The sequence below is a fragment of the Crocuta crocuta genome, unplaced genomic scaffold (genome assembly GCF_008692635.1).
Source record: "Crocuta crocuta isolate KB4526 unplaced genomic scaffold, BGI_CrCroc_1.0 scaffold246, whole genome shotgun sequence".
NCBI lineage: Eukaryota > Metazoa > Chordata > Mammalia > Carnivora > Hyaenidae > Crocuta > Crocuta crocuta.
The window spans coordinates 4,910,040-4,924,268 of NW_027531902.1; the positions used below are offsets into that span (position 1 = coordinate 4,910,040).

The 14,229-nt window shown below is 40.8% G+C and overlaps 1 protein-coding gene across 2 annotated transcripts in view; it reads left to right on the forward strand.

The window, feature by feature from the left end:
• ASXL2 (ASXL transcriptional regulator 2) overlaps positions 1-13,878 on the forward strand; it is a 55,892-nt gene extending 42,014 nt beyond the window's left edge. For both annotated transcript variants that reach the window (XM_077774229.1, XM_077774230.1), the window contains one exon: positions 2,752-13,878. In XM_077774229.1, coding sequence (XP_077630355.1) covers positions 2,752-5,220 — 2,469 coding nt within the window. In that variant the 3' untranslated portion in view covers positions 5,221-13,878. The remainder of the gene's footprint in view (positions 1-2,751) is intronic.
• Positions 13,879-14,229: the final 351 nt, after the last annotated feature.

Genomic DNA, 14,229 nt, shown 5'->3' on the forward strand with positions numbered 1-14,229 from the left:
ATGTGACAAAATAAGAAACATTCTAAGAGAGGAAATCATGGATGTGATTAAAAGATTTATCTTTGGGGCACCTGGGTGGCTAGTTAGTTAAGCATCTGACACTTGGTTCGAGCCTCATGTCTGACTCTGTGCTGATAGTGTGAAGCCTGCTTGGGATTCTCTTTTCTCTCTTGCTCTCTCTCTGCTCCTCCCTTGCACTCTCTCCCTTTCTCTCCCTCTAAATAAATAAATAAGCTTAGGGGCACCTGGGTGGCTTAGTCGGTTAAGCATCCGACTTTCGCTTAGGTCATGATCTCACGGTTTGTGGGTTCGAGCCCCGCGTCGGGCTCTGTGCTGACTGCCAGCTCAGAGCCTGGAGCCTGTTTCAGTCTGTGACTCCCTCTCTCTCTGACCCTCCCCTGCTCACGCTGTCTCTCTCTCTCTCCTAGAAATAAATAAAACATTAAAAAAAAATAAATAAATAAAAATAAATAAATAAATAAATAAGCTTAAAAAGACCTTTGTAGCAAGAGCGATGATATTTAAGTGTGCGTTGGCCCTTATTGCCATAACTGATTTGATGTTCTGTGGCTCCAAAACTACCTTTAGTTCCATTATTTTTTTAAAGTTTATTTATTTATTTTGAGAAAGATAGAGTGTGAGTGGGGGAAAGGCAGACAGAGGGGAGATAGAGTCCCAAATGGCTCCACACTGTCAGCATGGAGGCCAATGTAGGGCTTGAACTCAAGGAACCTTGAGATCATGACCTGAGCCAAAGTTGGATGCTCAACCAACTGAGCCGCCCAGGCGCCCCTTCAGTTCCATTGTGTTAAAGGAAACATGTATGGCTGCCTTGAGTCACTGCTGGTTTCTTGAGGGACATTAGTAAGGTGGAATAGCCTTGCTAAGCTTTGCTGCTTAGGATGTGTCATTAACTTCTGTGTTAACATTATATTGTTGCTTATCAAATCTTCACGTTCCTAAAGCAGTGTTGCTGAGATAGTATGGTATATAAAGATTGCATTTAACCAGTAGTGAGCTCTTTAAAGCCCAAACACATTTTTACTACTGATCTAGAAGTTTAGTAATACTTGGGCTTGTGCTTAATATGGGTTTGCAGTCCATTTGTTAATTTAATAAATAGTATCGATACACTTTTATTAATAGTATTTGTTAATACTATTGTGTTTACTATGAATCCAGGCACTGAGTATTATTCATTCACATTAGGATACAAATAGAAAAATAATCCACATAGAAGTACTTTTTCTCCCTTTTTTTAATTTAGTTTGAACCAAAGTTCTTTCAGGAAGTATCCCTTAGAAACATTCAGTTGCTAATACTTGACCCATTTCAGTTACTGCGTGATTTCTCTCCCATTTTGCTTATTATTAATTGTATGCCAGTCTTCATGACTTTTTAATTTCAAGATTTGTACACTTACAAATCTTCCCCTTTTGAAAAAAATTTTGATACTTTTCTACCATGTATGCTTTGCCAGAGATTATGACTTTTATGAAAATCACTTTTACTATTGTTACAGTGGCTTGATTTTTTTTTTAATTAAATGCCTAGAACATCTGTAATAGTTATTTGCTCCTTTATTTCTTTTAATTTTTTTTATTTTTTTATTATTTTTTTAATGTTTTATTTATTTTTAGGAGAGAGAGAGAGAGACAGCGTGAGCAGGGGAGGGTCAGAGAGAGAGGGAGTCACAGACTGAAACAGGCTCCAGGCTCTGAACTGGCAGTCAGCACAGAGCCCGATGCGGGGCTCGAACCCACGAACTGTGAGATCATGACCCAAGCGAAAGTCGGATGCTTAACCGACTAAGCCACCCAGGCGCCCCAGTTATTTGCTCCTTTAAACTCTAGCAACTACTAGGAGGGTCCAGACTTTGATGCATTCTAATTAACTCTGAGAGCTTCTAAAGTATAGTTTCAAATAGGAGTCAGATTCCTTTCAGATATAATTATATTATGATATGAAAATCCGTGGTTTCAAACCTGATAAAAGCATTTTTTCCCTAGGGTTCTAATTTGTAAATTTTGGGATAAGACTCAGAGCACTTAATAGTTTTAAAAAGCTCCCCAAGTAAGTATTAAGCCAGCCAGGGAGGAGAATGACTGTAATAAACATATATATTATGTGTACCCTCCCTCATGGGAATGGGCAGAGTGGGGTGCGTCTGTGCACTAGTGCTATCTAGAAGCCTCTGTCATTGAGATAATTCAGCCTGTATGCTTAAGTGTGCATGGCTGTATATGTGTAGAACAGAAGAGAGCAAGGCTTTTTCCTTGGACCTTGGAAGGAAAGCCAGGAGGACAAATACAGTGGTATGCTTCTTTCTCACACATTTGAAAGCACAAATACTAAGAAAGGTCTGTGCCTTAAATAAAAAGCAGTAGTGAGGAGTCATGCCATTAGGAGGGAGCTGTGTCAAGAAAAGAGGAAAGGGGGGGGCGCCTGGGTGGCTTAGTCAGTTAAGCGTCCGACTTTCGCTTAGGTCATGATNGAAAGGGAATTTGGGGTGGACAGGATGTCGGGGGAGGAGAGACTTTGGCACCAGTAGAGGAGGTGGAAGGACCCTGGAGACAAATTCGTGTTGCTGTCTCCACAGTCAGGTCTCTCGGCCACGGACCTCCCATCGTCGTCACTGGTGTGCAGTGTTTACCCTATTGGGAAAATTCAAGTGTTGATAAAGTTCTGTTACTCCTGTAAGTGAAAACTAAGCTCTGGTGTTTTTGTTTTTTTTCTCCCTCCTTCTTTCAGATCCCTGTCTCCAGAATCTCCCCCATGCCTTTTCCTACATCGCAGGTCTCTCCCAGGGCTCGTTTTCCAGTCTCCATCGCTAGTCCTAACAGGACAGGAGCCAGAACTCTTGCCGACATCAAAGCAAAAGCCCAGCTGGTCAAAGCACAGAGGCCAGCTGCCGCCGCCGCTGCCGCCGCCGCCGCAGCCGCCTCAGTTGGAGGGACCATTCCAGGACCCGGCCCGGGGGGTGGACAAGGTCCAGGAGAGAGTGGTGAAAGGAAACCTGCTAGAGGAGGGAGTCCAGACAGAGCCTGTGAACCCGGAAAGGGCCCCGCACTGGAATTGGCAGGAACTGGAAGCAGGGGAGGTACGAGAGAGCTTCTACCCTGTGGTCCAGGGACTCCGCTCCAGCCCGAGCCCAAGACCCCAGACCAGGCTCAGCCTCCTGGTGTCTCTGGAGCACAACTACAGCAAGCCCCCTCAGTGCCTCCACCCCCTGCCGGCAGTGGGGCACGCACAAGTGTCCCATCACCAGCCCGCACCGGCGCACTCCCACCAGCCGTAGGGAGACTGAGCAGTGAAAAGCTGCATCCCATCAGGGCAGCAGCCACAGTGGCCTCTCTTACCCACCCACAAGGGCCCAGTAATTGCAGACAGGAGAAAGCGGCTTCTACTCCGATGGATTCTGCTCTCCTCTCTGGTGCCTCACCTGTTCGTTTTGCAGCTGATGGTACAGTTGAGCCCAGAGCAGGTTCTAGTAAGAATACACCAGACCCTTCAGCCTCAGCGGAGCCAACTGCTAGTACATCAGTGGAGATGACTCCCTCTCCTTTAACATCTTTATTAACAACAGCCGCTTTAGAAAAGCTTCCTGTGCCCCAGGTCAGTGTGACTGTAGCACCTGCTGGATCAGCTCCATCCTCGAGCACTTTGCCAGTAGCTTCTAGCCTTAAAACCCCAGGAATTTCTTCAAATATGAATGGACCCATTTCAAGGCCAAGCTCTAGTATCCCTGCGAATAATCCTTTGGTCACTCAGCTGCTTCAGGGCAAAGATGTTCCCATGGAGCAAATTCTGCCTAAACCTCTCACCAAAGTTGAAATGAAAACTGTTCCACTGACCACAAGAGAGGAGCCAGGGGGAGGAGCCCTCACAGGCACCAACGCGGCAGAGAACAGCAGAGAGGAAGCTAGTGAGAGACAGTCTCGCCCGGCTCTGCAGCCGCTGGGTAAATCCTTGCAAAGTAAGCAGCTCCCCCAGATTCCAAGATCCCTTCAGCTCTTGTCAGGGAAGGATCTGAGGGACTCTAGCATTGACACACACCAGTACCAGGAAGGACTAAGTAAAGCCACCCAGGATCAGATTCTTCAGACTCTCATCCAGAGGGTTCGGAGGCAGAATGTTCTTCCGTTCGTGCAGCCCTCGCAGTTCAGCTTCACTCACTCAGGTTTCCAGATAGAAGATCTCTCCACAAGCCAGAGGTTCATGTTGGGTTTTGCTGGCAGAAGGACATCAAAGCCTGCGATGGCAGGTCACTACTTACTTAACATTTCCACCTATGGCCGGGGTTCAGAGAGCTTTAGGAGGACCCATTCTGTAAACCCTGAAGACCGTTTTTGTCTAAGTAGCCCCACTGAGGCCTTGAAAGTGGGATATACAGACGGTAAAAATGCAGCAGGAGATAGTAGCAGCGGCAAAGAAGAAGATACTGATGAGGAAAGTACTGGTGATGAGCAAGAACCCATCGTGGTGAAGGAGGAGCCCCAGGCTCCCCAAGGTTCTGGCAAGTGTGAAGCAAGTTCAGGACCCCACACTAGAGAGACCCCTTCTACCAATGATTGTTTAGCAAAAAAGAACGTGAAGGCAGAGACACCAGTGCATGAACAAACCACATTAAGCAAGGAGAATTACCTGTTCCCTAGAGGCCAAACGTTTGATGAAAAAACCCTAGCCAGAGATTTTATTCAGGCAGCACAGAAACAAATGGCTCATGCAGTGAGAGGGAAGACGATGTGCAGCAGCCCTGAGCTTTTCAGTTCTGCTGCTCTCCCCCTAACTGCAGACAGTCCCACCCATCAGCCTCTCCTCCTCCCACCACTGCAAACCCCAAAGCTGTATGGAAGCCCCACACAGATTGGGCCAAGCTACAGAGGCATGATCAATGTCTCCACCTCGTCTGACATGGACCCTAACTCTGCTGTACCGGGGATGCCTGACTGTAGCCAAGTGTCTAGCAACGTAGGTGATGTCATGTCCTTTTCAGTGACTGTCACTGCTATCCCTGCTAGCCAAGCTATGAATCCCAGCAGCCATGGCCAGACCATTCCTGTTCAGGCCTTTCCTGAAGAGAACAGCATAGAGGACACACCTTCGAAATGTTACTGCCGATTAAAAGCCATGATCATGTGCAAGGGATGTGGAGCGTTCTGCCACGATGATTGCATTGGCCCCTCTAAACTTTGTGTCTCCTGCCTTGTCGTTCGGTAATGAGACTAGAAAGAACACGCTGTAAAGGAGGCAGGAAAGGAAGGGTTGACGAGATGTGTTTTTTGCGTCCTTTTGGAATCACAGAAATAAATTAAGTAGGTTTCAGTTGTCTTAAGAGACAAATGTTACTTAAATCAGGAATACAGAGTGCAGATTTTACATTTTAGAGGAAGAGCACCTTGTATAGTAAGTCTAGGTCAAGCAAGACTTTGTGAATTTGTGACAAGTTTGCACTTACAAAATCATGTAAATATGTCACATTTTGTTTTAACATTGTTTTTCCAAGTGTTTAGGTAATAATGTGTTACTTTAAATCCAGATTTATGTTCCGCTTCACATGACTCTGAGAAAACTTTAATGCCATGCATGGTTACAGGAAGCTTTCTCTCTTCTGTCCTTTCCTAAGTGTCCAGGAAAAGAAAGGAGTTGAAGGAATGGTCTGGAGAAATGACCGTTCAAGCTGATTATGTCATGACAGTCTGACTGCAGGCTTTACATAGATAATTCAAACCTTTGCAGGATCTGGAGTCAGGGTTTGCTCAGTCCCTTTACCTTAGGCAGAACCTTCTTAAGTACAAATTTTTGATAAGGAATTAATTTCACAGGTAGTATTTCAGACTCCAAAAGCTTTGACCTGGTTCTTGGCTTCCACAAACCCGTGCTGTTGCCAGGCTCTCTGCTTGCGGTTTGTGGACCCCTGCCCTCAAGTCCTAATACCCTGCCCTGAGACCCTGAATGTGGCCCACAGAGAGATGCTTCTCTGGGCCCCTGCTATTGTTACTGTCACTGGTGCAGGGCAGCAATTATGGCAATAACATCCAAGTACTTTGTCAGTTGTGGGAGCTTACAAACGGGTGGGAAATACTGGGACAAAAGTAACAAAAATGTCAATGATGGGGTGATTTGAACTATGTGTTTTGTTGGGTAAGGGAGTAAAAGTGCAGAAGTTGTTAGACTGAACATATAGAACTTTGGAAAATGGTTTTAACACTAGAAGCAAGGTAGCCTTTCTTTTCTTCTTCTTGCCCATCCCGTTCCCTGATGTTCTGTAGTCTGCTGTTGCTGCAGGAAGAAAAGCTCTTGGCTGTCACGTCTGCCCATTCTGTTAAGCCTGTTTGGACCTCCCAGGCACTTGAGGAGTATGGAGGAAACTTATTTTATATTACTCTGAACACAGTATGTACACATACGGTGAAAGTTAGACACTTCCTGTTTTAGGAAACATGTCCTCTGTTTCGGATTACTGCTATCTATGCACTAGAAATTTCTAACATAAAGGGGCTTCAGTAAATGGCTAAGGAATATCTAGAAAGGAGAAATAAGCTTCAAAGTTTTGTTATTTGTTTTGTTTATTTTTTTTCCTTTTCTATTATTTTTTTTAAATCTTGTCTCCAGTGACTGAAGAGTTTTTGAGTACATATATTTAGGACATGGTTAAAGAACATTAAAATAAATCTACAGTTTACCAAAATTTGGTTTTGAAGAATTAGGTATTGCCAATGTGCATCATTTGCATATTGATTTTAAGTTTCCTAATTTCAAGTATGTAAAGTAAAATATTGCTGCAACCTACTACACTTGTGGCTGTACTTAGTATTCAGGATGTGATACTTACCATATGCAGAACAGTGTAAACTTATTAAGTCACATTCCAGATTAGGAGAAAGTAGACAGTAATACTCTTTGCTCTTCCCCATTCTGTTACCCATTCCCCTCCCTGCCCCACAACGTACATGCTTGTAACACTTTTGAACCCCATAAGAAACCTACTACTACACTATTTTTCAATTTTTACTTTTTGTGGCCCAAAGCAAATATAGGATTAATTTCTGTGTTCTAGTTTCATCTGAGACAATAGGATATCCTCCTAACTTCCCTTTTTCTTCATAGCTTAAAAATATGAAGGCTGCAAGGATCCAGGGGTAAGGATTAAGTTCTCCAGCCAAGATCCAGTAGGAAACAGAAACCATGGTTCTGTTCCCCAAACTTTCAGTACCCTGGACAGCCCAAGGGAGGGGTTAAAAGCAATGCTGGCTGCTGACTCTCCATGCTTAGCTTCTTCACACCAGGACTGAGGGCTGGTCTGTGTGCTGGAAGTGCCTGAGTGTTTCAGCACGGACCCCGTGCTAAATGTTAATTACCAATTTGGATTGATCAAAGTGAGTTTTCTTCTTTGCACCTTTGCTGTCATAGAAAGTCTCTCCTCCATGGTTCCCCTAATCTGAGGTTGGACAGACTAACCAGGAAAGGAGGAAAGGTATCAGGGATTTTCAAGTCCATTTGGAGAGCAGACCATATCGTGCCTCTTCATCTTGTCCAGGCTCTTGCAGATCGGCCCCAAGCATTATTATCCCCCAGATTCTCTTAACTAGTAATACTTAGTTAATAATGCATTTGCATTTACAGATGTCTCTAAAACAGAATTTGCCAACTAGGTACACTGCCTCAATCTTGACAAAATGAGAGAATAGATTGCCTCAGGTTGGTAGTAGATTAAATACAACCGATTTGTCAGTTTGTTTCAAAACAGTGGTTTCAGGTAGAAAGTCATTTTAAGAGCTGAACAGAAAAACAACAGCAACAATCCAGACATATTCCTATCTGGCTCTTTTGAAAATGAAGCAGTAGGAAGAAGAAAAGTCTTTGTATTGTTAGGAGCATGGGACTCTAGTACCTTTAAAGCAGTTTTTATCTTAGGTTTTCAGAGTTGCTTTACCGTAATTTCCATTCAATCTGAGAGGTTGCGGAGAAATGCTAAGCTTATTGTTATGGTATGCAGTTGCACTATTTCCAGTGACTAGTCGGGTATTGTGCCTGATGCTTATGCCTCAAGGGTATGCTTCTCGAGCCTTCAGATACCTTCCTTTATAGGTCACCTTGGGGAGAGAGCATTAACAATCATCTCAGTCTTACTTAATGAATGTTCTAAGTTATCTCATAGACAAGGCTCCCTGAATCTTAAAAAAAAATTCCCATGAAAATTCTCCATCCTATTAAACAGAAGATAAAGCCAAATAACCTGGAGTTGTTTGCCCTACAATTCCTTAACCCCTATGCTCAAGATACTGAAACTATATGTAGTATCCCATGTAATATTTCTAAGATCTGGCAAATGGGACATTTTTCTTGGGGTAGGGGAAGCATACTTGCATGGACTGGGAAGGCACCGGATGTGTGTGTTTCAGGAATTCTCAGATTTAAATAAATAGCCAAAGGAAGACCTCATTGCCTTCTGGGTGAAGGTGTAAATTCATATGTATTAATGACTTGACAGTTACCATCCTAATTACTTATTAATTGCCTTTCTCTACCTTAGAGCCCTTAAAGAACTCTTAGGTGAAATGATTTGTTATAATAAGGGGGTCTTCTCTGGTCACTACACCACTATTTATTTCTAGAACTCACTGTCCGTGAGCAGTGCCAGGGTTTTCTCTGTGACCTAGAGGTTTCACTTTCACAGCAAGGAGGGAAAAGTCCCTGTTGCGTTAAACAGCATGCTAAGTAAAAAACTTGGCCAGTGGTAGCTTTCAGCTGAATTTGTAGAATAGTCCAAAGAGACTCTGAGAAACATGATGATAGGCAGGGATCTTTCCTACCATGTTTCAATACCTACATACCTATTGAAAGGGAACAATAGGTAAAACATTTCCTAAAGTTGAAGTAAGAGCTTCATAGATTCTTGGTTACTTTATTTTTTTTAATGCTTTACATTTGATACAACTATTAAAGATCAATTTTAAAAATAGCTTTCCAGTAATATATTTTAAGTAATATATATTTTAATATCTATGTAAAAAGTGACAGTGGAAGACTTTGAATTTCTCATATGTGGTATGTTTAATGTAGGACCTCACTGTTAAGGCACAAATTATTACAAAGGAAGTTACTCTAAAGACACTCAGATTATTTCCGAGAAATGCAATAAGGGGAATAGTTTTGAAGTTTATTTTTTATTTTAAAAGAAAATCAACTTATTTACCACAAGCTATTTTTTTTCCTTCTGGCTTATAAGGTTTGTACAGACTGGTTTGGTAAATGCTAAACTTTTGTGTCTTTTGCCTTTTTAAAGGAATTGTTAACATTGGAATTGAGGGTATGTACAGAGAAGTTGGTGTCAACACCATTTAAAAAGTCATATTTTTTCACAAATATAGAAAAATCATTTTACATAAGAATTTTAAGTATTTGCAATAAATATATGTATATAGATTGTATGTATTCATATATTCTTATTTTTCATTTTATTATTAAGTAAAAGATAATTAAAGTGGAAATAAAAACCTTGGAGTTTTTGGTGAATCTTGAGGTGTGACATCCATCTGAGAGCGGTGTGGGTAAGGGCCCTCAGCTGTTGCCTTATATTATCATTGGAAAATTACCACAGATTATTGTATAGAGGAGTAAAATAAGGAATTTGGTGATAAACATATCAGGATAGCATATTCCTTTCAGAACTCTAGTAAAAATGTTAAATTTACCTTATCTGTCTGTCTCTGTTTTCACCCTTGAACTGTTCTGTCTCTTAACCACCTGGTGTTCCCGGGAACGTTAAAAACAGACAAACACAAAAACATGGTGCAATCTCTTTTTTGTTGTTTTTAATGGGCTCATTGTTTGCTTCTGTAACAATGGTAAGAAAATATCTCAGGGGGGAAATAGGTTTTTCTTTCTCAACAGTGGTTAATAATTCATTAGCAAACATTTGCTGCCATCACCTTACAAGCGGTAGGACGGTAGGGCTACGTGAGGAAATAATCATGGGAAGCTAATTGACAGCTTTTTGAATTCCCTAACCAGCTCTGTACCCTTCGTGATTTATCTGGAGAGGGAGTTTCCTAACCAGTTTTATGTCCTTGCTGATTGATCTTGAGAGCTAGAAGAGCTAGGAGAACATGGATTTTGAACTGCTTAGTGCCAGAAAGGACAATTATGCAAATGAGGAATGAGCCAGATAGTAGGAGATCTTAACTGCCATAGCCCCATACCTACAGCCGGTCTGTAATCCTGCTGTCCCAGAGAATTTTGTGATTGCAAATACTTGGTTTTAGGATATGACTGAAGGAGCAAAATGATACCTAGATAATCTTTGGAAATAAAGGTATCTAGCCCATTCTTTAAAAATGAATAATCTAGGGGCGCCTGGGTGTCTCAGTCGGTTAAGCGTCTGACTTCGGCTCAGGTCATGATATCAGAGTTCGTGGGTTCGAGCCCCATGTCGGGCTATGTGCTGACAGCTAGCTCAGAGCCTGGAGACTGTTTCAGATTCTGTATCTCTCTCTCTGACCCTCCCCTGTTCTTGCTGTCTCTCTCTCTCTCTCAGAAATAAAACATTAAAAAATTTTTTAATGAATAATCTATAGATTTATTGATGAAATAAATAAGGTCAGAACTTCAAGAATGTATCTTAGTGACCCATGAAACTGACTTTTTTATTGTCGTTCCCTAGTTCTCCCCATAATGGCGAGGCTTTGATTATTTTCAGCGATAAAAATAGCACATTTTGGACATTAAGGATATGTAGAATGATTTTTAAAAGACAGCCTTATTATTTTTCAAACATCAGAGTTGCCCAATGACATTGAAGATCGTTTACCCATCCAAGAGAACAGCACTCTAAATCTTTGCTGAAAATGTGCTTTTTCTAAAGGAAATTTCTGAAGTCTCAGGGAATATCTGCATCCTCATAATTCCCATATAATAAATAGGAGTGAAGGTGAAACATTAAATGTGTGCGGACCAGCCCATTATGGCCTTTTACCCCCCCCCCCCATTTCCAGTAAATAGTTGTAATTATTTAAATGGGCCTTCTACCTCACTGAAAGTAAAATTCATATTCAGGTAATGACATAGGAGCCTGAATGTATAGTTGATCTGCAGTTGAATGAGAAAGAGCAATATACCAGAACACAACTTCAACTTGAATCCCCAACTGTCCTTTATTTACATCACAGCCTTAGAAACCTGTGTTCATTGCTTTTGACACTACTTGACCGTAAGTGGTCTTAAGAAATAAGATTACGCATAATGTTTCTAGCTGTTTTTGTGTACAAATCATGTTATTCATTCACATATTTCTTGGAGCACCTACTATGTGCTAAGTACTGTACTAAAGTTCAGGTTATGTAAGGGTAAACAAAAGCAGCCATGTAAATTGTAAAATGTCTTCCCTAAAGTAGTAGTAGCCATACAGTGTGTGTCTAGTTGAGGGCTCAAGGAGTAAATATGTGCTACATATTTCCCAAGACATAATGGAAATTTAAGTGCAAATGAATTACGGAAGTGAAGTGTTTGAGGCACTGAGTGAAATGCAGTGGCAAAACATGAAGGAAGAAAAGAAAGGCATTGCCCCCAGGTGGAATAATAGTGTGGGAGTGAAGAGCCATGTTAATGAAATTTACCTTTTCTGAAAATGATCATTGGAAGATCTAGAATTCTCAGTAGAAACTTCAAGAAAACAGTAATCTCTCGGTTGAAGAGAGAATCCCTTTCAATTAATTCTGGTTGGTGTGTCAGGAGAGATGTTATTCTCAACTAACCCTTTCTGATAACAATTAGGTAAATAATGCGGCCTTTCTGTCACTGATGTTAAAACATGAAGCTAAAGGGAGTTCAAACTAAACCTTGATTTTCATCGTGTAGTCTGGTGAGAAGGAAACGTATCCCTTTCTTTTATATTGTTAAAAAGATGTTGCATCCCTGCTTTTTCTCCATAGTGGATAAAATTACTGTTCTAAAGTTTTTTATTCTAATATTGTAGAATTGCATCCCCTCCCCCCCAATCTCTAAGTCACAGAACTAGAATTATAAAACACTTCAGCAGAACACTGGCCCTAAAATTTTTAGTGGCCCCAATTCCCAATTCTTAGTTTGAGACACTCTGGTAAAAAAAAAAAAAAAAAGTTTTTAAAGGATAAATCGTTTTATTTTGTTAGTGCTTATTCTTGAAATTTCCTTACCATTTATTTCTCTTTAACCTGAATTGTTGGATTTGCAACTCAAATTCTGTATGCCAAAATATCCATATTCATCTTTCAGTAAAAGAGGTATTTGGTGTATACCACTGTGAAATGTCTCAACTTTGTTCAGGAAGCAGGAGGGCAGGTATCCTATATTTTCCTAATATTTGGTGACCTTAAACAAAAGATTTGGTTTCTTTTATAGAGACTGTAAAAACTAAGGAGTCTCTATATCTCCATGGAGCTTTCAGTCTTAACCTGTCAAGGGCACCCTTAGAAAGACTTCCTTATAACTGGAAGGAGAGACTGGGCCTGGAATGGAGAGCCAGAGACCATTAGCTGTGCAGATGGGCTGTGGCCACCTAGTGGACTCTCCTGAAGAATAACTTCCAACTCAATGTCCCTGGTTCTCCAAACTCAAAAGAGGCTAAAGGGAAATAAAAAACCAACTGATTTCCATCACGACTGCAAAACCCAGAGAATGTGTAGGGGAGAAAAGCGATAAACCCAAGATTGGATGTAAAATAGGTTTAAGTAAACTTGGAGTTATTACTCACTTTTTTACAAAATGATTTTTTTAAGGTTTTGCCTTCACATCATGTTAAATTGCCATGATCGGAACATGGAATTTGATTTGAGACATTTTATAGGCAAAGTAATAGTTTTCTATTGAATCATCTAGTGGCATCTTTTGCCACTGATCAGGATTTAGGGCTGTACACCTGTCTGTTAGATGACACAGATGTTGCTCGTAAACACTGTCAGGCCAACTTGAGTCAACATTGAATTTTACTAACTTTAATCATGGATCCTCTTTTTAAATATTTAAAATTCAGAATTAGTCCAATTAGAAAGCAATGCATTAAATGATATAAAAATATTTGAAGATACTTTAGAACTCTTTTACACACAGCCTATTTTCTTTCTATGGGAAGTTGGTACAAAAAATTTTTTACTTTCTTGGGTCAGTTCTTTACAAAAGCCAACGTCCGATGTTTTCAGATACCTAGAGCTTGGACATGGTGAAGTTGGACTTTGACCCTAAGCAAGCCATTCTCGTTTTAGGCTTTCAGCCAATGGCGATTTGAAGACTCGTGATCCCAGCTGAACCTATATGTAATCACTTAACATAAACTTTAAATTAAGACTTTCCAGACTCTCATATTTGGTTTCCTCTTTGTTGTGTAAGGAGATAGATTCTGGGCTGGTAAGGACCTGACAACTTGTTCTTTGATAATAAACTACTGATTTAAGGGCAAGTTCTTTTTGAAATCACAAAATTTGTAGAATCCACACAAGATCTTGAGTACATGGCAAGTGAAACTCTAGAAATTAAAAACTTTTAGCCGTAAGTGCTATGACCTACTTTTTAAAAAACCCATCTTAGTTCTGTGATTGCATCACACCTGAAGACTTTTCACCAGCACCAAGAGAAATTCGAGTGGAAGAAATGACCTTCTGTTGGTCTTGTTCACTTTAAAATTTTGTGCACATAGGCCTTAGCACTTTGACAGATAAAACTCTGCCTTTTAGCTCCCTCTCACTATCGTCTTTGGCCCTTTCACTTTTAAACTGTTCCTTTTATTGGTTGTATAAAACTACCTTCTTCAGAATTGAATGTATAATGTTTCTGCACATGGGCAAATTGTATTTTATCTTAATGACTCATTTAAATTGAATAAAGGCATACAGTTTTATTCTAGCGACTGTGCCTTTTCTTTTCCAAAAAACCCAAATACCATGTTGAATGACTCACCTGTTGCTCCGTTTCCTGCACCTGATTGCACAATTATCCCTGGATCCGGCTAAATCTGGAAACTACAGAAAGTACCAGTCTCCAGGCAACACTTGAATGGGGTTAAAGAACTGAACATGAGCCAGAAGGAGTGTGTGGTGCATTTCAAAAATAAAAGGAAACCCATACTACAAAGCCACAGTAATCAAATAGTGTGGTAATGGCATGAAGACAGACATACAGACCAATGAAGTAGAATAGAGAGCCCAGAAATAAAACTGTCACATATATGATCAAGTGATTTTTGAGAAGGGTGCC